Source organism: Centropristis striata, chromosome 9 (assembly GCF_030273125.1).
Source record: "Centropristis striata isolate RG_2023a ecotype Rhode Island chromosome 9, C.striata_1.0, whole genome shotgun sequence".
Classification (NCBI taxonomy): Eukaryota; Metazoa; Chordata; class Actinopteri; order Perciformes; family Serranidae; genus Centropristis; species Centropristis striata.
This window is the reverse complement of record NC_081525.1, coordinates 30412414-30437420: the sequence shown is the minus strand read 5'-3', so window position 1 is coordinate 30437420 and position 25007 is coordinate 30412414. Positions and strand designations below refer to the sequence as shown.

The following is a 25007-nucleotide window of genomic DNA, read 5'->3' as shown; positions in this document are numbered from 1 at the left end:
TGTGTTTTGGTTAGGCACAGATACAAATTTTGAAAGTTAAGTGTGTTACTATCTTAGAACATTATGATAGACATGTCATACATACTCAGCTATGTCTGTTGTTGCAGCAGTTTTCGGTCAATACCGTTTTTTACACACATTTGGTGCTAAATTTGATCATTTTTGACCACTCAAGGATCGCTAGAAAAATCCCTCCAAAAAACCCAATTGACACACCAAGACCCAGAGGAAGATCATAGAAAAATGCCGAAATGACGATTTCTGCAAGAATGGCATTTTTCATTGCCAACTGCATGACAATTACTTATGTTCTGGAAATTGCTGAGAAAAACCCTTATTGTAAATATATCTAGGGAAGCCACCCATCCTCTGGATGCTCTAGGTCTTTAGTTTGTGGTTCCAGTTTCATGAGGCTGTGATTATCCAAGAGGCCACAACAGATCATTTTATACAGTGAGGTCAAGTTTCAAGAAATGAAACATACCTCTTACTTGCACAGTAAGTAAGAGGTATGTGTGTTTATGTGTGCACTGTAGCCTGTACCTGTCCTCCGAGCTGTTTCATTAGAGGTTGTAGTTCACTGAAGAGGTCATATCCTTGATGGAAGAACGTCAGGTGGGCGTACATGAAGGACAACATCTGTGGAGAAGATGGTAAATATTAAGAGAGCCAGTAGGGCTGCGGCACAGATCATCATTATGTGTAAGAAAATGACACTCACTGATTTAAGGATTTCCGATCTTCTCTTTGATTGTAGCACATTGATCTGTAATAAACAAAAACAAAACATTGAGAAGAAGGATTTTTAATATGCTTATAAGTAATATTGGAATAGGGATAATAATAGGGAAACCTCAAAACATACAAAGGAAACCACAACAGTGACAATATCTGAGATACATCTGAGAAAAAGGAAAAAGAGATGAGACAGAAGGGGAAATGAGGTGAGATACCGAAGCTGAAACAAAAAAAGAACTTCTTAAGAAAAGGCCGAAAGACAGAAAGCAGACAAGCGTGAAATGAGTCGAATTGAAGCAGAAAAATCACCCCAAGCATTACCGGACAGCAGTTCCTCCTACAGACACCAGGAGGAGCTCCATGTCCCAGGTTTAACTCAGGGAGATTGTTGTAGCCTCTCTATCTTTCTCGCTCTGCTTGTGCGTGTGTGTAGCAGACTCCTCCTTATCTTCAGCTAATTACTCCTGTGCTGCTCATCATGCAGGCTGATTTCATTCTGACTGACAGAACTAATGGCTGCTGTGTGACAGTAGAGTCACTGACTGGGTGTGGTGGATGCATTTGGTTACCAAAGAAGAAGAGACAGCGTTTAAATTAATTTTAACACTTTGCCTCATGCTTGTGCATTAACCTGGGTTCGCTGGTTTTCATTTTTTGTGGATAATTTGATCTGTTGAAGGATAAAAGTTTGAATCTTTGACCCAGGCTACTTCTCCCACTACTCTATTCGGACTATCTATAGAATAAGGTCTAAAGTGCTTGGTGCAAATAATCCCATCCCCTTTAAAAAAAAACAGGTGTGCCTGCACCTGGCACAATGCTATTTGGCAGATTTGGCAAATTGGAGAAGCAAGCAATTTTTTGCCTCCACTATCTCCCAATCCTTTGTCCTATCAACAACTCTATTAAACTGCACATGAGCTAATGCACCGATGACCTATTTAACTAATTTAGCTCATTAAGAACCAGTCTTTGTAGGTGCATTTTACTATTGGAATAAAACGCCCTTTAAATTGCAGGAAAGCTCTGCTCCATTGACTTTAGACCAGATTTCTGTTCTGTCAATGCTGCAATCGCTTTCTGCTGCCTCATACCTCATTTTAAGAACAACACACCCATTGGTGGACAGGTGGTCGCAAGTAAATTTGCTACTTCCACAAAGTGGGCACTGGGTGCCAAAAACGGACGCCTGCGTTGGTCTGAAACTAGCAATGACATATGTGCTAACATAAGGTGTGTTGCCTTATTGCTCAAATAATCGTGATTAAGTCATAATCGTGACAGCCCTAGCAACACTTTATTAGGCGGTAGGTTGTGAGGCTCTTGGCAACACTAACCACACTTTGTGTTTGTACACAGACGTAGTTCCCTCCCAGGGGAGGAAGCTTATTTTTCCATCTCCTAGCCACAGTGGCTGATGCATCACAACTTTTACAAGCCCCCTCCTTCCTTCGGTTACAGTCAATTAGTAGTTTTGACTGGAGTGCCACCTCTAAGCAACGGTTGTTTAACTGGCAATGTGCATTAGTGTCAACAAACAAAACTGCCACAAGCTAAATTTATGAGAATTTTGTCGGTAAGTTGTGGTCGTTCCAAAACACAAGACTTAGGCCTAAATTACTCACCATTAAGGTGGAGAAACTCAGGTTTGTAGTAACACAACTGACATTTATCGGTGTTAACTGTGCTGCTGCTTTTTTTTACGATATGTACCAATTTAACATTTTAGGCAATGGTTTGTATGTCAGAGATGACAAGTTAAATCTGCATGAAGTCACACATTTTCTGTTTTATTGCATGATGTGTTTTGACATTATACATTGCATTTACATGTTGTTTTTTTAGGCTTGACAAACAGTCAATAAAGTAAACCCAAAGTATAAAGTTTAGTATGTTATGATTTGGCTCTACGTGGCACAGCAGGGTAAAAGCAAAGTGCTCCATTCTTAAAATGTCATGAATGCAAGCCTGCCTCACAGCCTCTCTCATATATTTTTCTCTCCCTCTACCATCTTGCATGTCACTGTAAACAGTGCACTGTATAATTAAGCAAAAATGCCACAAAAACAATATAGAAAGAACAAAAAAATAAAGCTAAAATCTGTCTGAAATGTTTCCTGCAAGCACAGCTGCAGAAGTTAGCAGCATTTTAAAAGTGCTGACAGCACTACCCGAATGAGAAACTTTAAATCAGCTGGGCTAGCTGCTGGGCTTATAGATTTCCTATAAGCAGACTAACAGGCAAGATAAAAAAAACTTCACTAATTTCTTACAGCCAGGCTTCATTTTATGAGAGAGTGATTATGCAGTGGGCCACTGGAGCAGACTGCCAAACCTATTTTGAAACTGGCTTTTGGGTTTCTTTTCAAAATCTAATTTTGGAGCGAGCTGTGCCCATGCAGCATTGTCTGTTTCTTTGCAGTGAGATTCAATAACAGGGCTGGCAGCTGCCTTATCAGAAAGCATGGAGCCTTCGTCAGCGCTACTGTGGCCATAAGCAGAGACTGAGGGCTCAGATGATGTATTCAATGAACACTTTTTCACCAAAAGGTCGGAGTATAAGACATCTGTTTGGCTTTGACAGAAAAAGGGTCTAACAGATGTTAACAGACAGATTTAAACACATGAATACGGAACATATTTGCACAAACTGAGATATGCAATGATGGATTTACTCCTCTGAAATTAGTTTCCCCCCAGAACAAAATGATTCTGTTTGTCATTAATGTAATCATAATTCTCGTTTTGATGCCAGTTGTTTTTCCTCAAATGTTGGACATAATTTAGCATTATTCCTCTTTCTTTTTCAGTAAATAGCAGAAATCTGTTGTTTCTCGTGTACTTCCTCCTCCTCCTCCTGCTGCTTTCTTCCACTTCTGCTTGTTCTCAAATGATCTCACCTCACAATATGAATAATTTCTCCTATATAGAGCCACATCAAACATGATGGCTTATAATTTTGTTACGGATCCTAACATGTCCATTTCTTGTTATATTGTATTGTCTTTTTCCCGAGGTGGCACCCCTAATAGTCGAAAAAAGGATCCAAAGAGGCTCATTCAACTGCCAATCTCACAGTCGAATCATGGCTGTGGCGCGTGATGTGATCATTAAACAAAGGATCATTCCATTCGGGTTACATGGAGGTGCTGAGAGTCTTATTTAATATAGAATTACTTTGTTTCTCACAGTAAATCATGGTATATAGTCTATTTAATAGTATAAATGTCAACATGTTAGTAATATTGTCAATAAAAATGTGAAAATAACTAAAGTAAATAACTAAATAAATAATACCTAAAGTGCTTTTTAATCTCCTTAGTGTGCTTGAATGAATCACCATGGTAGACTAAGTTGCAATATCAAAATATATGGAGCTTCAGAGAAGTTGAATAACAACAGCTCAAAGCTTTTTAAAAATCAAAGAATAAATGTTTTGATCAGAGCTTTTTTTTTTCCATTCATCACAGTCTCTTCAGTCTAGGTGCTGATGTGAGGTCTAATGTGAAAATGATAATAAACTCCTTAATAGGTTAAGTTATATATGAATTTATTAATAAATGTGTGGTGCAGTGGAAAAAAAATTCTTTATTAACTATCCTGACGCTCTTTTCCTGCTACTATTACTGTTGAAACGGCTTCAACAAATGTAACCGCTGCTCTCTGTGTCCTGCTGATGTATCTGCTGCTGCTACTATTTCTGAGCCAAATCGACTCTGATGTGGTAAACTGGAACATGACAGGTGGATGAGCTTTGGTGTTTTACTTTGGATGAAACAGAATCAAACACAGCTGCTCTTCATCCCACTTTATGCCACATCAGCATTTCCAACCTGACTCAGCATATTAACTTCCATATCCAAATCCATGCTGGCAAGGGTGCACAGAGAAATATTGTACATGGCTGTGTATCTGGGCTTTTTAAAAAAGAAAAGCTTCAATATTTTAAGCTGCATGTCAGCAATCCCTTACTATATCACTTGTGGACTAAAAAAGTTTTTTAATGATTACAACATGAACTGAAATAATATAGACAATCATTTCTTTCCAAAAGTATTATACCAAAGTATAATAGTTTACAGAAGGTCTACCTACCTATAGGCTACCTGAATTTCTGAAATGTACTATGTATGCAGGGGGAGAAGTAGAATAAGCAAGGACAGGATGTGAAAGCTTCAGCAGACAACAAAACACACACATAAAGTTTGAAATCTCCAGATGCTTGGTTAAGGGGTGGTAACCAATGCATATCACAAACAAATTGACCAATTGCGTTAAAGAGCCCACCCATATGTACGGAAAATATATGTAACATTAAGGAAGGTTGTAATCACTCTGTCTTGTGGTGCCATCGAGGTCACATGGCAGCGAGTCCAGCGCTGAGCATTGCATATGGCTATGATTCTTTCAATAAATGGTTGACTTTATTCATTTGTCCTGAGTGTTTTGTAAAACCAAGTTTAGGAGAAAGAACCCAGGTGAGAGGTAGAAGCTGTAAAAGCTTTACGCTCTAACACAGGTCAAATATTTATATGCGATTAAAATGCGATTGATTAATTACAAAGCCTCTAATTAATTAGATTCATTATTTTAAATCGAGTCCCGGCCCTAATTTTAACATTTCCATGACATGCTGAATTGAAATCTGAAGGACGTCCACTGATCCTATGCAACATAAGACTTTTTAAGCTATTCTATTAAAAACAAAGTGACATGTGGTGAGATGTTGTTGTTGAGTGCTGCAATTTAAACCCCCAAAGTGAGTTGTTGTACCTGTAAGACGTAGTCGAGGACGATGTGTCGGAAGCATTTGCGTGTGGCAGTGAGGATGTTGGTGGCCTCCTCCACCTCGTGCTGCTTGTTGCGGGGAGCCTGGGCGTTCTTGATCAGCGCCGCCTCCTTTTCCTCGCTCACTTTGTCAAACTGCTTCTTGGCTTCTTTGAACTTGCGTAGGTCACTGACAAACGAGGAGAAAGATGCTTAATACTTGTATAATAAAAGTACTATTAGTGTCAGCCAGTATTCAGATCTCTTACTAAAAAGTAATAACATAAAACTGTACAAGTAAAGATCCTGCATTCGAAACTTACTTAAGTAAATTACAAAAGTACAAACATCAAAATGTACTGAAAGTACCAAAAGTAAAAATATTCATTATGCAGAATGGACCCACTCAGATTGTTTATATTCTCAATATATTCTTGGATTTTTATTATTATTATCATTATTATTGATGTATTTCTGTCAGCAGCATTTAAATTTTCTCATGGTAGGGCTAATTTTAACTACTTATTATACTGTTATGATGTTTAATAAAAAAAAAAAAGGTTTAATTAAATTAATAAAGTTTGTGCTTTGTTTTTAATAGGATGGGTGGGATGAAGGTGGGTGGGGTGGAGGGTTGGGGATGGGTGGAGGGTTTTTTTGTTGTTTCTATGTTTCGTTACTTTTTAAAAATTATTATTATTTTCTCCTTTTTAATGTAAAGCACATTGCGTTGCATCTCTCTTGTATGAAAAGTGCTATACAAGTTTAATTGATTGATTGATTGATTGATTGATTGATTGATTGATAAAGCTGGCAGCTAAATGTAGTGGAGTAAAAAGTGCAATATTTACCTCTAAGTGTAGTGGAGTACACCTTAACACCTTAAAGAACACCTTAAAATGGTACTTTAAGTAGTAAGTAAGTAGTAAATGTACTTCAGAAAAATAGTCTGCTGTAAATTAAATGTATGTGAGAATTAATTTTTCACTAATCTTGGTCACTAAAAATGTATTTTGTTACTTTATCTGAGTGGAAATACCTTAATGCCGCCACAAATATTGAACGTAGCGTGAGAGAAACAGCATTTTCACATAACTAAGGGTTAATGCTCAACTAGTTTGACAAACTAACACCAAGGTCATATAGGACGTGTCTCTTTGTTGTCAACAATCCTGTGAGTAGAAAGGTCAAATGTTAAAGGAAGCGGTTATCTCTGGATATGAAGCAGCACAGCGACGGCCAGGCAGCAGGAACACACAGCGGTTAAAAGGTGAGTTCATAAATCTTGGGTGGCTGGAAATCCCCAGAAGGTTAAATCAAACATCATTAATTTCTAAAGCGATATAACTCAGGCCTTGTGCTGTACCACTTGTCTTGAGGAGGTGGACAAACAATCAAACTCTGAGAGAGGGATTAATGTTTGCGAGGTAGTGAGTAATTATGATGGAACATGTTTCCCAGCTTTCTCTGAGAAGCATGGGTGCTGCTGATGTGGGTGTTAAGCCTTCGTGTGCCAGGGGCAAAAGCTGCTAATCCTTATAATGAAATAAACCAGAAGGTCCCACTGCTCCCTGCACTTATACAAGCAGTCTGGAATTCAGCGCTGTATTGGGAGGCTTTGAACAGCGCGACATGAATAGAAAATATTGTTATATATACACAAATGTAACTGAGTGTCCTGACTTGCACCGTTTGGATCGTCTCCCATCAGATACATCCCTCCAGCTCTTATTTTATATTCAGAAACTCAAGAGTGGGCTTTCTTTATTCAATATCCATTACACTTTTGCTCCTATACAGATCTGAAGTACAAGTTTATGAATAACTTAAGTTCACCTCAGATAGTCTGGTGTTCCTCATTTTAAATCTGAGTACAAACATGAGTAAAATCTGAAGTTGTTCTCTCAGAGATTACACAAAAAGTAAAATGAGGCCATTCTTCAAAAGCTCAGATTGCTCAGCAATATATAACCAGCTTTTATTAATTCATACTCACTCTTTGACAAATGTTTGAAGCTGGATCTTGATTGATCTCTGGGCCTGATCGAATAATATCTGTGAGAAAAGAAGGAAGGAAAGAAAGAAGGGAGAAGAGAAAGTAAGAAACTTTACAGTCACAAAGCAAGCACAATAAAAAATTGCAGTTGCATCATCAAGTTATTTGTTCAAGAAAGCAGCCTTCTGAGTAACTTTTCATAATCATATCTGTGAAGAAACTGTCCACAGTCCACAGAGAAAAGGTCTATTTTTCATTCCAGCTCAAAAATTCACTGTATCAGCTTCCATATCCATAATCAGTGAGTTTCTGAATGCTAAACTTGGTAGCGCTCTCAAAATAAATCCCACAACACTGGGATCTAACCATATACACCACACATATTGACACAAAATAAAGAACAGTCTGGGCAATATAGGTACAAAACATAAGCAATCTAATAACAGTATAATAAGCAGAAGTATAATCACAATGATAAAATATAACAAGTGTGCAAAGCATCATCGGCATCATAGCCATAGCACATCAAGCCCAGTAAAGGTTTAGTGACAGAAGAAGATGGATGGTGAAGGAATACTGCACAAAATCAGTGGCTCAGAATAATATGCAAGTCAGGGATGGGCAACTTAAATGCTGGAGGGGGCCACTATTTTTCATGGACACTACCACAGGGCCACATATAGGAGCGTGCACTTAACCAGATATGATGAAACTGCAATTTAAAATATGTTTACAGTGCAGTAACTTAACATATTTCATGCTAAAATGCATGTATAACACTATAAATAGGAATACAAAAGGTTTGACACTAATAAAAAATAACCACTTACTGTGATTTCTTTATCAGTGCAAGAACAGCAGACCAACATTAATTGCAAGAAGTAATTTTGTGCATTTTTACACTGAGCTTTCATGATTTAATGCTGAAATGCATGTAGTTGTACTGATGGCCACTTCAAGTGAGGGTGCGGGCCATATGCGGCCCCCGGGCCTCCAGTTGCCCATCCCTGATTTAAGTGAATGTTTCTTGTGCTCAAATGATGGCAAAACATACATCTTGTTTGAAATGTTGAGCAGCTTTTGAAAAGAAGCTGTTTTAACTAAAGAGTAAATTCTCCTTAATGTTGGGCCAAACATCTTCTCTCATCTTAGTTGAACAAATCAAGCATTAAATATCTTAAGGCAAGCAGCAAAAAGCTGATAAATGTATTCACTTTCCGGCTGTGGGATGTTTTGCAAGTCAGCATTCGGCACCTCTGTTTAGGAGGATTTTTGTTAACATCACAGGGTGCAATTAGGCAGCTAAATTTACACAAACAAGCTGAGTTTGTAAACTCCCCTCATAAAGACATAAACACGAGAAATGACGTGATTCGTTTATTCTGGGTCGTGAGTCATACCCTCATTAACCTGCATGCTTCCTAAAAAATGAGCAGGCAAGCAAAAAGGCTGAGGAAACGCTCGTCTCTCAACAGGGCTTCAGTGCGATTTCATGGCCAGACAAGACAATACGAGCAGTGTAGCTGGGAGACGCTAGCAGTGACAAACAGATTGAGCTCTGTGTTTGAGTGGATCATGTGCTGAAAGATCGCTGAGTGGCAAAAAACCTATCTGACAGTCAGCTGACGAGACCACAGTTTCCACTGTTGAGTCACAGTCGCAGGCCTGCTCTGTGGCTGCAGGAGGCTTTCAGGGGTCGAGTCGAGGAAGCTAATAAGAGGATTTGGTGAAGAAAGACTCTGCTGTTGAGTCATGTTGGACTGCCCGCCGTGCAGGTTTTTTGGGATACTAGTTATAAAGAATTATACAGTAATGTGGGAATATTAAAGTCTGGCTTCAAGGTGGAACTAAGCCTGTTTGTAGAACCCAATTCAATCAAACCTGAATAAAATGAGTACTGAAGACATGAAATAGTGTAATTAAATGTGATTTAGTCCTCATTTAAACTATTGTTTTCCACTTAATCCCAAGAAAAGGTCTATTTATGGAGCTGTTAAACATTAATGTTTCAAAACATAGTGTATTAATTGTTTGCCCTATAGAAGCAAAACAAATATCCCAATTTTCTGGTGACGTCTTCAGTTTACTTTGTCTGATTTTCTTGACAAACAGTCCAGAGACATTCAGTTTAACAAACTGTAAAAAAAAAAATATATATATATATATTACTGATGAAGCAGATATTATGTTAATTGTTTCTCTATTATTTAGTTTATTAGTCTATTGACTTTTATTTTCTTGATTTTTGGTATTTGTGTGTTAAAGGAAAATATTATCATACAAACAAGGACAAAACTAAAAGAAAGAAAAAGTAACAGTTTCAAACTATGAAAAGCTTAATACAAAATAAAAAAATAGAACACTGCATAAATCAGTTTACATGTTTGTAAGTGGGAAGAAGTGCAAACTTATTAAATCCTACCCATACTCCCTCAGATATAATATCAAAAGCAATGGATTCATTTAGCATTTACATTTTTAAATTATTAACAGAAAATAAGAAGAAGGTTAAATATTTTATTGCTGTAATTTTCTTTGTATGCTTGGGTTATATAGTTGCAGACGTCAGTATATTTTTATTTATGAGGCAATCCTCTATCTGCTTCTATCTTATCTACAAACATCTTTCTAAAAGTTTCTGTGTTTGCTTCAGGGCTTTTCCCTATTATCCGTCCCTGGAGCCAGGACTTTATTTGGTAAAAAGGACATTTAAGTGTGCTGCTCTCGCTGCCAGGAATCAGAAGCTGGTCTCTCTGGATGCAATACAAGGAATTTGGCACATCTGGCTGTAGATGTTTTGACTGATTGGTCCCTTCTGTTGGTGACTTGTGAAGAATGTTGATGAATGTGTCTGAGACTTCATGGTTTCATTTTACATTGTTATGGGTTTTACGTCATTTTTACTTGTGATGCTGTCTGTCTAGGTCAGGACACTCACACAAAAAAGGGGATTCTCTCTTGGTAAAATAAATGTTAAATAAAATAAAGATAAAAAAAAATCAAGATTGCAGTGGTTCAATTTCCTGTGGAGGCACCCCGGGCTCAGTTGTTTGTTCAAGCAAACATGTCGAAGACAGCGTGATGCTGGCTGAGAACTCACTCTGAACGTGTTATGCAGAGCTAATAGAAATGTGACGTGACAGGGCAGATCAAGCAAAAAAAAAAACTTAAAACTGTGGAGGAAAAGCCTCCAGCTCACCCCATGCCTCCTCTCTGTGTACGAGGGATTCTTAATGAGAGGACAAACAGAGGAAAGTGGCGTCTCCATTTCTGAATGTCAGTGTCATAACCACCAGAGACTGACAACTGAGGACGCTAACAAGGGGACTCTGGGAAAGAACAGCCACATAATCAGATCTGTCTGACTGCGCTTCTTGGAGAGTTTGAAGATAGGACAAAACAATATGGCGTCATCTTTATTCATCGTCCAATATCTAGTGGAGTGCATTAGATGATCCGGCTGTAAAACGAATAAACCTGATCAGAATACTTGTATTACTTTGACTTGTAGTTCAGCCGTCTCCAGGATGACAACCACATCGTAAAGACCTGACCGTCACCACGTTTACCTCAGTAACGCATGGTTTATTCCAGCAGATAACCACAGTTTCCACAACATGGGAGGAAAGGAATGGATTTTATATGTCAGGAAAATCCTCTCTCTACATCTTGGACTCGAAATGTTGGAAGCAGAAGTAACTTTGGGGTTTTTTTATGACAAGAAATCCCAAAGCTATGTTGGCATTTAAGAAATGTTTCAAAACATGCCACAAATGCACGAAAGAGAGCAACAGCACTGAGGAGACTCGGAGCATACAGACTAATTCTCATAAATTGGATGCAGGAAGAGCTGTCCTTGCTTCAGCTCAAGAAAATCTGACATGAACTGAGCGGTTCCTTTGAGAAGTTTACTGAAGTTTGGTCTCCCGTTTATTGAATATGCCTCTCTAATATACAATGCCGACTGACTGATGTTTCTTTCTATTCAGTTTATTGCTACTGTAACTAATATTCATGCATTAGATCCTTTTCCTTTCCCCACCCCAAGTGAGATCTATATATGCATTTATTTATTTATTTTCACTTTTCGTCTCTATTCTAAATAGAATTGTTTAGTAATTTGCATTATTGTTTTTTTCCTTCTGACTGCACTCTTTGTCCCAGGGGATGTAAGAAGGGATAATGGGTGGGTATAACGCATGGCAAAACTCCATAAAGTTATATATAAAAAATAAATGTTTCAAGCTCAAAAAGGGGTTTAAGGTTCCTTTCAAACACTTTATGGAGGACAGTGTTAGCACATTTTTGCACAAAAAAACTCATGTAAAAGCAAATTTCTTTGACTTCTGATAGCCCAAATGAAAGCAGTTGAAAGTTGAATTGTTCATGTGCATCCCGACATTAATGACCTTTATAAAGCCTTCCACTTCCCTTTCTCAAACCAGTGGCCATCTTCTCACAGACCTAGTGTCTGTCTTGCAGTCTGCTGTTCCCAGCAGTAAATAAAAACAGTTAATGAGCCGTCGCAGACTGTCGACCCAGCTGAGTTTTGTCATCACCCAGCTGTAAAGGGAGAAATAAAGGAGACAATACATCCGGTTTCACATGGCAGTGAAAGCATACCGTGTGATAGTTGATCATCTCCTGCAGGCTCTCAGCAAACTTTGTGAGACTGGACTGTGGAGAGAAAAGACGAACAGAGTGTCACCAAGTATTCTAACAATAACACAAGGCAAACAGGAAATATTGCATGCTACATCTCAGACACAAACTCTTTTGTTAGACAGGTAGGGCTACATGAAAACTGTGGTCTTTTTTGGAGGCACAATAACACGTTGGGAAAGAATTCCTTTGGCTAAGTTACTCCCTCCAAATACATGCAGTGGCTGAACTTCAAACCCAAGGGAGAGGCATTGAGGGAAATGCACAAAGGCAGAGAGGAAGTGCTCGCCTCGGCATGCAAAATTCATGTGAGAAAACAAAACATCTGACCTCGGCAAGACCCAGTGGACAGTGCAAGGTTTTTTTAAAATTAGATTTAATGTGGTAATGTCATGGAAGGATGAAAACACTTAAGAGGCAAGAAGGAACACTAGAGCAACACTACTGTGCTGATTTTAACTCTAATTTTTACATGAACAATTTGTTCATTGTGACAAATGTTACAAGAGGCCAGCCCCATGCATGCAAAAAGAGAAAAGAATCCCACATTGAAAAAGTACCACTGCTGAAGACTTTCTAGGATTCAGATCAAGTCTGTTTTTTTTTTTTTTGTTTGTTTACCTCGATGACCTCATCTTTGGTGGACTGCTGGGCGAGCTCCCGGATCCCGCTAACAAACTGCTTGTTGGCTGCATTGTAGGCCTTTCCAGCATCAATCATCCCAATACACAACTTCACCAACTGGAGAGAGAACGAGAAAGAAGGAAATGCTTAGAGCAGCTATTCTCAACCTTGGGGTCCCGACCCCAATTAAGGTAGCGAGATGATTTCTGGGGGTCGCCAAATAATTTTGGAAGTCAGCTCTGTCTCCACTGTATTAAAGTGTTCATATGTTAATGTGTTTTAGTCTTTTTGTTATTTTGTGTCTCTTTTGGTCATTTTGTGTCTTTTTTTGGTCATTTTGTGTCTTTTTTTGGTCATTTTGTGGTCAATTTGAGTGCTTTTTTTTGCTTAATTTTATGTAATTTTTGGTCATTTTGTCAAAAGTAACAATAAAATATAAAAAATATATAAATGCACAGATGTTTTAGTTGTTGTCTGCTTCATTATTTGTCCAAAATTCGTCATATCAACTGAGTTTGTATGATCTAAACTGTGCGTGTGAGATTGTGTTCAATGAACGGGGGTCACGGACAACATGCATGTTAAATTGGGGGTCGCGACTCAAAAAGGTTGAGAATTACTGGCTTAGAGGTACAAGGAGACAGAATTAAAAAATGCAGTAAGTGGAGAGAAGATGATAACACTTGAATGAAGAGGAACTAGAAACAGTACTGGATGTTTCTGCAGGGCTTTCTTTCTTATTAAAAACACTTAAAGTTTGCTGCTAAAAAAGGATTCAGGAATCATTTTTTGTTGAAACGTAGAGCTGCAGAGCAAAAGTCTAACACTGCTGCTTCGTCAGTTTCTTGGTAATTAACAGCAGGCACTTCTTTGCCGTCTGACTCATTGGGGGCAAAGATAATTCCAGGTTATGTAAACTCACAACGAACGCTGGCCGACCTCCATCTACTCCCACACAGGAGATGACACAGAGCCTGAATGTGCTTCTGCAGCTGAAGCAGCTCAATAACTTAACGAAAAATGCAAATTTTAAGCAGTTTCCTTCACAGATTAGGAACTAATTAATATACTGTACATAAATTACTTAATGTTTGTCTCCCTCAGGAAGGATGTATTTAATCAATTAACATTCATATTTTGCAGCAGAATTATAGTAAATTAGGGACATTGTAAAAAAATGTAAGTAATTTGTTTGAATCATACAGTGAAATATAGTCAACTAATCCAGATCATGCTGCTGAAACAGTTTTTCATCTAAAAAAAATATTTTGTTTTTCTTGATGGTTCATGATAATCCTTTATCTAAAACACACACTCGCTGACACCCATCCACTCACACCATCACCCTTTGCATATCGTTCTGTCTCACACATTCTGTAGCTGAATTCTGCAAAACATTTTTAGACCCTTATAAATGTATCACAGTAGGAGTTGTTAGGAAGTTAAACTTTTGTGTTTGCTAAGTGCAATAAAGACTTGACTAACACTGCTGTCTCCACAGGACTTTTGCTCTGTTCAATGTGGCTGAACCCTCGGCTGCCAGTTTAATAGGTACACCAAACTAAAACTAATGCATTTGAATGTAACAGCCCCTATTTTGTCCTCTGCATTTCTACCAAAGGAGGTAAGCTGAATGACAGTAATGCATTACTGTTCAACAGGACCACAGACTGCTGACTCTAAAATGATCATGAAGTTGAATCAACACTTCTCCAAAACAGTTTCAACAAAATTCATAACAGAAAGGTTTATTGCAGGATTGTTGCATTAGCTGCATTAGTATTAGCAAAGTGTACCGAATAAACTAAATGTATTTATAGTTTAGCTTTTTTTTGTCCAGCATGAGCTCGTTGATTTTTATATAAATAATCTATTTCTTAACGTGAAGGTCAGAAATATTTTAGGTTAACATGTGATACTTCTCTTTTATTGGTTTAAATAAAAGGAACACTGCTGTTCATCTTCTTTGAAATAAAAGCCTCTCTCACAGTTCAATTACATCTGACCTGAACCTAACCTGTAAAAGATCCAAAGCCTCATAATAAGATCTCAGCTAGCCACTGTCTGCAGTCTGTTAGGAAAACAGCCCTTTTTATTAACAGATTTAATATGGGCTCAGTTCGATGTCGGTTTACTTTTTGGCTGCATGGCTGTGTGTGTATGTCTGCAGGTAGGAAGCTCTGCTCTCTGTAGCCCCTTGTCTCTTGACTCCACCGAATAAAACATGTACGCATTCAATTCACACACACACACACACACACACACACACACACAAACACCCACACGCACTTTCACACAAACACTCCCACTCCCCAGCAGATCCTTCCTCTCCAGAGCAAGAGGGGAAGTGAGGCCGGGGCTGAGTCATAGAGGTGGGGTGAGGAGGAGGGTGGGACTCTGTAAGTAAGACTGTAAGTCCAGAAACAATGAAATGGGATCTTCCAAGCTCGAGGTCTCGCCCTCAGCTAGTGAACATACTCTCAGCTCTGCAGGGATATGATGGGAGGAGGGATTGGTTTGTTATCAGGGCAGGACACAACTACCGATTAACTCCAGTTTGTTTAGTTTAGTCAAGTTAATTTGAGCAGAGTGAGTGAGATGAACTGAAATCTGAACCAGCTACAGAAAAAACACCAAAAAGCAAGACTGAATATAATAGAAAAGTTAGCCGTTACTTCGCACACTCTGGACTAGTTTTCGTACAGGGTTGTTGCACACTTTTTGAGATGAAATGCAATGTGTTTTAAGCCCTTTTTAAGACCTCGACAGCCAAAAACTCACACTCTTTCTTCAGCAAAACAAATGCACATTAGCGCTGAGCTTTGATGATAAGAACTGACAATATTAATAGGGACATTTGTATTTTTTGATTCAACTTTCACATGTAAAATCTATAAACTAAATAAATAAAACTGTATTTAAATTAAACAAACATCTTAATTGAATTTTTGTATTAAAATTTGTTTGGAAAGCCCTAGACTTCTGGGTATCATGCACTCACACAGTAGACTATCAGAAATAACACAGACTTTTGTGTCTTCTCTGAGGCCAAAGACAGGCCAACTGTCTTTAGCTTCGCATCCTCTGGACTGTTTGTGTATTATTGTTATTTATCCTGTTATCTTCGTAAGAGCAGGTGGCTTGTAGAGAACCAATCGCAATATTACAAGAGAAAAAAAGACAAAGAGGTTTGACTGAAAACATATTTAAGAGATAGATTTCCATCCAACTAAGCATCAGTTCAATTGTAACATACCACAATTTAAAAAAGAGGAAGCTTGAAGACATTTTATGAGCTGAAAATCTCATTTTTAATGGTCCGTAACCCTGTCATAGTCCTCAATTGACACTTTTTGGATGAAACGATTTTTATCTCGCTATGCATTAATAGACTTGTTAGTTTAACACCACCTGCAAACAAATTATGGCACCAAACATGTTTCCATCTCTGGTCTGGGCCAGAACAGATTCAGTCACCATTTTTATGATTTTGATAAACAAAATGTTGGAATAAAAAATGATTAACGCCTCATGGAGTGAATTAATCAGGCACAGGTAAACCGCCATTTGGCTGTTAGTTGGTGTTAATTCCCCACTGTGTTGGCAATGAACGGAGATGTGATCTGCTCCAACTTCTGAGTCACTGCTACATCTAAAATACTGGAGTCGTCATTTTTAGGAATCATAGAAGTCAAATTGCTCAATTACAGCACGCACTATAATGAGTGTGTTTCCAAAAATACTTCATACGCACCCACATATTTCAGCAAAGTGCAAGCCAGGTGTCTATGTTACTCAGAGGCAGTGTGCCAGGGGTTATACTGGGGACGAGGCCAGGGACAAACCTGCAACTTTCCACTTACATGAAGGCGTCTGGAGCTGCCAGTTCACACAGCAGAACAAATGAACAATTAGGCATGTTTTTCATGGGTGGTACTCACTTTGTCCAGCTTGGATTCCAACTCGCACACATCCCCCTCCACTTCCTCAATGGTGGCTCTGTGGGGAAAGGACAAAAAAAGCATTTGAAATCAAGTGTAACCATGACTCAATACTATCAACTTCACTGACACTGAGAAGAGTTTATATTCTTGACGGTGAAGGGAAGATAAAAGATGCAGTCTGCAGGGGAATCCTTAGAAGAAGAGTATAAACTCCCTCTGCACCACTTCTGTTTACATTCTTTGCCACTTTAATGCAAATTTCCCATATACCAAATGCCTTAAGGGTTTGCAGATTGATAAAGTAAGTATGTATTGAATTAAAACATTTAAAAAAGTACAAAGGAGGCAATAAGCAGCACAGCACATGCATATAAAGCATTAGAAAAGCACAAATATCCCAGACTTCATTTCATGATTACATCAACGGATTATTGTCATCACGCTCTATAATTATGGGATAATATTTGCCCAACTTCATAATTATCTCGACCAATTAAATGTTGGAGGTACTTCAAGTTGAATGTAACAATAAAACACCCATATTCTACAAATACATCCTCTGAAAACTACATTTGTAAGACATGATATAATGCAGTCTTCCAGTGCTGACAAAACCGCGTGCAGAAACACACACCATTAGAGGCAGCCAAACGGAGCTAGCTGCCATTTTGGGTAATGCTGCAGGGCTGGAGTCAGGTCTGGCAGTCTGCCCCTTAAAATGTGACAAAGCACAGCTTGGTTCTCCACAGGACAGACAGCCTCGGAGCATGCAAGTGCCACGAAAGGGGAAACTCAAAGACCTCCTCCCAGCACAGGCTTGGTGGCTCAATCAGCACTCATTTTTGATAATAATCTACACAGTTTAACATGTTATTGTGAAATTACTCCAGTATAAAAAGTACATAAGTGTCTGATAAGTGGCACTACTATAGTACACTTACAACAGAATGCAAGTTTAGTTTACCTCAGCAGGAAAGATGCTTGTTGTGCTTGAACACATGTACCCTAATAACACCACAGCATTTTGTGTTTACAACCGTAGTGCCATGCATTATTTATGTTGGCAACTTCAACCACATTAAAAAGGTATAATTTGTGCTGATTTTCCACCCGACAAGGTAAAAAACACAGGCCCACAAAGCAGTAAAAAACTGCACTGCAGGATTGAAGAGACTAAAATGCATGTTCATATATACTCAGTCATATCTTAGAGCTAAACTGTGGCTTTTACATGATGCATGTTCGCAGTACAGTACGCAGAAAGTTTGATCTTTACACAATGTGAACAGTTTTACATTTACCGAGTATTCTGTCCCTTGTTAATTTGTTATTAAACTGATTATCTAGATTTCAGGTTTCATTATGCTGCTACCCTCAGGATAAATCACTGGATATAAGATCATTAATTTAACGCTTGAATGTCACTGTTTTTATTCAAGGGAAAACTCACAAGACATCGTGTGAGAGTGTGTGTGTGTGAGTGTGTGTGTGTGTGTGTATGTCAGTATAAAGCAGTGGGATTAACAGTGACACCCAGCAGTAACAGCGGGTGGCGTTCCCCAAACCCCCTCCAGCTGTTTGTTCTTCCGTATGGTGTCACACTGACAGCTGTCAACATCTGGTGGCTGTCAGGGAAAAACAAGAGGCTGATCTGAGTGGAGGGCTCTAAGCAAGAGGTGCAGGGAACAAGGATTCCTGTGTACATGTACAGAATCTTTTTAAAAGGTTATGTGGATAATGTGTTTATACTCCAAGGCGTTGTTTTGGTATCAGAGCAGGTATCATCAGAGTTATATAAAAAAAATAGTAGAATTTTAATTTCACTGTCACTTGACTGTGTATGTAGCCATTGCTCTTTTTATAGTAAATCCTAAATAATTATATATATTTATTAAAGCCTTCTGGGCTAAGGGCAGCTTGGAGGTGGTTTATATGAAGAAGGTTGAAATGTAAAGTACTGTGTTCTGTTGTGCATTTGTCTTATTTTCATTTATGCAAACTTCAAGCATTTAAATTCACCCCAACTACAGAATATAAACGATTTAATAAGACATTTTGCAGAAAGTTTTAGAGGTCTCTTCACTTAGGAATGCTAATGTGTTTAATGAAACCAAGATAAACATCAGGCAGAATGCTGATATTGGTGGAAACCCAACATCTGGCTGCATGACAGTCTGGCCTCAATGGTGCCAAGAAGCCCCACTATGTTCAGGAGTGGTGCTCCATGGCTGAACCTGACCTCACACCTTACCATGTTCAAAATACATTTAAAAATGTGCTCACTTGCTGGCTAAGAAATTACAATTGTTGCAGCTGCAGCTGCAGTTGCAAGAAAGCAACTAATCACTAAGCTGAAATGTGGGCATGCCTAAACTTAACTGCCTGCAGAAATAAACACAAGTTTAAACTGCTCAAATGTGTTTAATGCTGATATGATAATAGCCTGCTTCTCCTGGCTAATACTGATAATTTCACCCTTTTCTTAATTCAAAAAATAAGTTTATAACGTGCAATTTATGCACTCCAGCGGGTAAGAAAGGCCAAGTGATGATTGAGGATGATTTAATATTTCATAACTCTGACCTCACCAGATTATCACTATTGCTAACACAACAAAAACAAAGAACAGTTCTGACTCTTCAAATGTTCATTTATTTGTTCTAGGAAATTACATCCAAAAACAATTTTACTTTTTATAGAGCATTATGCCTGCAAATTATAATTAAATACTTTGACATAATTGTCTGCTTAGTCTGCAGATAAAACACAATGATAAACAGGCACACAGTGGACCGTTATGCTTAGAATAAGTCAATGAAGAAGAGTTAAGGGGGACAGCTGTACTAAGTCATTGAGGCAATTTGGTTACATATTATCAGCTGCATTTATCTGCTAAAATGTCATTATCAAGACAATACATAACTGTATAAATTCCAAATTATTGGCCAATATATATCATGCATCTTGTTTACTTTGATTAATACATTAAAACATAAACCTGAATAGCATAAACTGACATCAGTTTAATTCTTCTGTAGTTTATAATCTATGAGAAAGGCTTGCAGCATGGGAACAGTCACAGAGTTGCATCACTGTAGTGTTTTTTTTTATGACATTTTGTTCACCCAAACACAGCTGAATGAACTAAAGTCTTAAGTAGACAGGGAGGGTAAAACAGGGTCAAAAGCAATAAAGAGCTCGTCTCTTTCAAAGAGACATTAATCCTGTTCAAAAGCTAAAGAGCATGTTGTGGGCCTTGTTTGCCTTTGTCAGTTGCTACAGGCAAAGTCCATTTCTTTGATGAATCACCTACATGGTGACCGTTTTCTGCTGACGGGTTCTAGTGTCTGACTCCTATTCTTATATTTGTCTATATTTATACACAGGGCATTTTGCTGGTACAAATCTAGTAAGTACAACCTACAATCTTGACTCTCAATACTGCCAGAAACCATACACCAAACATACATAATAATAATTGCACTTATATTATCTCTACACAAATCCACCACAATAATACAGTGACTAATCAATTCAATAGAAGCTTTCTGGCAATTCATATGTTATTGTTAATTTATATTTGTTAATGCAACCTTTAAGCAGATCTGTAACATTTTAAATCTTGGGATACCCTTCATTCACTAAACAACGCCTGTCCCTTTGTCCTTAATAAGCACTTGACCTTGTTTGCTCAGGTGTAGCTGCTCAGGTGCAAACAACAGGATACATGTGAAGGGCAGGTGCATGCGTAAATCTAAGGGGATCTGGAAAAAGGTCAAATATTAGCATTAATAATCCCATCAGTCGTTCTTTGGCTTTCAACGCAACCACGAGAACATGACTATTTCCTTCTAATCTTGAAACTCAAGCCTGCAGGGTGAACTTGTGAAAGTGCTGACGGAGGATAAGAAAAGGAGGGGCCCTGGCAAAATGAAAATCTGGGCCATTGCCTCAGAGCTCTGACCTTGGAGCATGTCCAGCCTGAGTCTGGATAATGAGCAGCAGAAGAAAGCCGGAGAGAGCGAGAGACACAGACTCTTAATTCTAACACACACCTCTTTTTCCCTGGAAAATGTGGTGATACAGTCTCCTAGAGAACACGGTTACTCATCTTGTACACAAGATAAATACATTCAAATTCCATGAAGCCATTGTGCAAATAACCCACACCAAGACAAAGAACAGGGATTTAGAGAATCACCAGCAGTCATCTGCCTGAAAATTCAACTGACATTGATATACTGACTGCTGACCGACACTCTGGCCTGACCCTGAGGATCTGGTGGTGTGCAACAGTGTGCAAAATTCATAATCTGAATGTCCCATTTGGTCACATTTCTTCAAAAATTTCTCTCCAAGCATCATGAAAACTGCCAACACTTAACAAGTAAAAAAGATCATGAAAGACCTGAAATTTCAGAGAAATTAGCTTTGCATTGTAGGGTCCCCAACCAGGATTACTTGAACATTAAACAATTAGGGCTGTTTTCTTTATTGCCTTATTATCCCTATAGAGCTGCTCGAGTTTACACGATGAGAACCATGTGATCTCATTTTATTAATTATGAATTACTTGGTATTAGAGCTGCAACAATTATTCGATTAATCAAAACAATAATAGGTTATTAAATTAATCGTCAACTTTTTTGATAATCGAATAATTGGTTTAATTCAAGACAATAAGTCCAAATTCTCTGATTTCAGCTTCTTCAATGTGAATATTTCTGGTTTCTCTGATTTGAGGACGTCATCTTGTGGTTTGGGAAACATTTATTGATATTTTCAACATTTTATTGACGAAACAACTCATCGATTAATCATTTAAATAATCGACAGTTTAATCAATACTGAAAATAATTGTTAGTTGCTGCCCTATTTGGTATGAAAAAAATCAGTGGGCCCTTCAGAGCCACTCTCTACCCACCAAGCTGCACAGTAGCACAAACAACAATGTCACACAATGTCCTTCAGTCACTGCACAACACACACGCATAAAAGGAAATCACGTTTGATACAAACCTAAATCTCTTAATCCAGCTTCTCAAAACAAGATAATGAAGAGAATAGAGTATGTTGTCAGTTCATAAGTAGCTATGACGAGTGTATGATAACATGTGAGAATAAATCTTTGTTGATACATCGGAAACAAGTGCAACATTTTTCTTTGTTCAATAATGTAAAAATCTAGAATAAAAGCTTCATATTCACTGTAATTTGACTCACATTTTGTCAATCAAATCACCGCCAGAACGGTATAAAAATGTCTCTTGTATACATTTTTATATATATTATCATTTCTGTTGCAATGTTGATAAACCAGCAGCTGAGCAATACTTGAATGGTCAGAAATCACGCTATATCATGATATATACCTATATTGAGATGTAATTATTATTTTCTTGATTAATTGTTAGGTCTATAAAATGTCAGGATATAGTGACCATCCTGGATTCTCAAAGTCAAAAGTAACGTCTTTATAGTAAATGTCTTGTTTTATCAGTCAAAAGCCCAAATGTATTTGGTTTAATGATGTAAAAACAGATAAAAGTAGGAAATATTTTATTATTAAAGGCTGAAAACAGCATTTTCTGAATGAAAATTCAGAAATAAGAAACTTTAGTAGCTGGTACAACCTCCTCTACTGCCGTGCAGTGTGACTGACAGACACATCAGCTATAACTGAGATTTTATAACTGAATTTTGAGCAGGAAATCTCTTCATCTGTGGTGTGAAAACTTCTAAAGCATTAGAAAGTGGGTTTTATAGGTAAAACATGAGACCAGACTCTGCAGAGGAGAGAATAATATATTTCTCACACATTTAAAATGCTATTTGTGGAGGACAAAGGCTCAATAATGGTGTTGACTTTATAGAAACTAAAATATGTGGAGAATAAAAAACCTGAACCAAGAAAGAAAAAGAAACATTTTTCGGGGTAAAGAAAGTGAAGAGTCTGCTGAAGGCCATGAGAGATCATTTTCATGCTCCCACTGTCATGGCAGAGATTATCTGAACACTCTTAGACGTCTGAAAGCCTCAGAAAAATAACCAGCACATATTTCCCAAGTTTCAATAGCATCCATTTCTTATTCAACTGCTGAACAAGTCAAAAATGAACCCGGTGGGGACCTTGTTTCCCTGAAATACTCAGACACACGTCACCATTCTCAATATAGTGATCCAGTGTTGTCTTAACATTACAATATGGCGTCAATAAGCTTGCATCTCAACAGCACACTGTGTGATAAGGCGATATCGTAGACTGGGTGATAAGCAGCCAGCATAGACCATGCAGGTACTTTGCTTTCAGTGCAAAGAGATTAAGCATCTGATTTCTGCAAACTAGAAGCAGGAGAAGCTGTCGCCAAAGCAGACAAGTAAAGACCCTGTGTTAAGATGTAATCAGGAGACTATCGCATCTCAGTGAGTTAAATAAACCTGACAACAGTCATAATATACCACCTTTCTATTCAAGTGGTTTGTAGCAAATTCATTAAAGGAATTTGTTTCTAAAACATGGAATGGAGCCCTGAATCTGAGCGGTAGTTAAGTATTATCAAACATACAGCGCTTACAGTTTGGTCCAGGATATTTTGTGCTCTTGTATTTCATTTATTTTGGCTGCTGATTACAGATTGAACAGTGCTTCGTAGGGTTCTTTTGGATTGTGTTTTAGGGATCTGTTGTTTTTGTGGACGCTCTAAAAAGTCATCCTACAACCTGCCAAAAAGAACTTGTAAATATTCTAATTGAATAAAGTTGGAACCAGTGAATTTTGGCACTTTTCCTTAAAAAGGACTTCAAACTAGAGCTGTAATGGTTTGTTGTGTAATTGATCAGTCAATTGAGGGAAAAATATTCAGCAAATATTTTTAAATTCTCAAATACGGAGATTTAGCATCATTTTAAACTGAACCTTTGGCTTTAGGACTGTCAGAAGAAGACCTTTAAAGACATCAACACAGACTTTAAGAAGCTGGGATGGAATATTTTCTGACATTTTATATACTAAAGGATTACTTGAGAAAATAATGAGCTAAATAAAATAATCGTCCCTGTTCCAAACTAACTGAATACTATCAAAATAGATGCAGATACATTTTCAATCCAACTTGTTTGAGCTCTTATTTCCTTTGAGTGCCACAAAAGTTGCTTTATGGAGTTGATTCTGTTTAAAATCCTATTAAACTGTCTAGGAAAACTCCATTAAAGAAGTACAGTAAATGCTCCAGGGTTCATGTGAGCAGCTGTAAGTGTATTTGCTGTGACTACACAGTGTCTGGTTTTACTCATTCAGCACCAAAGACAAATCATTTCCACCACATTTGTTGACCTTTACAGCTCGCAGAGGACTCTCCCTCCGTGACAAAGCGCGGTAACTTCCAGCAGGAAAGTAGAAAGAAACACATGATTACTAGCTTTTTCGCTAAATGGAACAATATAAATGAGGGAACTAAGACATCCTGGTTTAAGTGTTGTTTGGGTGTGAGGGTGAAGCTCAGGGCTAAATAAAGAGAGACGTGTGGTATGAAGGAGACTACAGCGCATGAAAAGAAGAAGAAAAAAAGCCTGCCTTGTAAACCACATCAGTGAGAAAGAGGCCAATTCAGCTTCACTGAGGGAGTATTTGGGTCCTTTTTCGCTTTCAGTTGACCAAGATCACGCAAACGGACACTGAGACACCGTAAACGGCAGACAGACGTCCACAACTCTGTTCGGCCAGAAGAGAAGCGACCTGCTCACACTTCTTAAACTGTCCCTCTGCCGTGTTTACATCGTCTACATCTAATCTTGTAACCTATCAACAGCAGGACGTTTTTTGATCTAAATTGGATGACAGAAGGGCCAAAATGGAGTTTGAGTCTAATTAAACTAGTAATAAGCCCCATTTACTCCTGGCATTTAAACGCTAATGATAATCTTTTGTCCAAATGGCACATATTGGTGAAATCATTAAACCTGAATATGTTTATACCTGGTATTAGTGTCTCTAGCATCCACATTGAGATCCAATTGAGATCTGATTGTCCATCAACAACATCGTTCTCCTCCTGCTGCAGCTGTCAGGTGTTGTAGATAAAGGCGACCATCTGGCTGCTGCATTGAGGAGCCATGGTGCCAACAGCCAGGTAGAGATGTATCTAAGGTCTGCCGTCTGAAATGCAGTTTTGAGACATTTTGGAAGTGCACCGACCACCAGCACAGGCAGCTCTCGCCTCAGCTCCCAGCAACGAGACTGTGCCGTGCCGGGCTGTGATTCTTTGGATTTACTTTTA

The 25007-nt window shown here is 38.2% G+C and overlaps 1 protein-coding gene across 2 annotated transcripts in view; it reads right to left on the bottom strand.

The window, feature by feature from the left end:
- LOC131977278 (arf-GAP with coiled-coil, ANK repeat and PH domain-containing protein 2-like) overlaps positions 1-25007 on the bottom strand; it is a 67332-nt gene that overhangs the window by 31472 nt on the left and 10853 nt on the right. For both annotated transcript variants that reach the window (XM_059340499.1, XM_059340500.1), the window contains exons 2-8: positions 16729-16786; positions 12785-12904; positions 12125-12178; positions 7502-7560; positions 5512-5695; positions 722-766; positions 544-639 (exon numbers count right to left, since the gene is read on the bottom strand). In XM_059340499.1, the coding sequence (XP_059196482.1) occupies positions 544-639; positions 722-766; positions 5512-5695; positions 7502-7560; positions 12125-12178; positions 12785-12904; positions 16729-16786 (616 nt within the window). The remainder of the gene's footprint in view (positions 1-543; positions 640-721; positions 767-5511; positions 5696-7501; positions 7561-12124; positions 12179-12784; positions 12905-16728; positions 16787-25007) is intronic.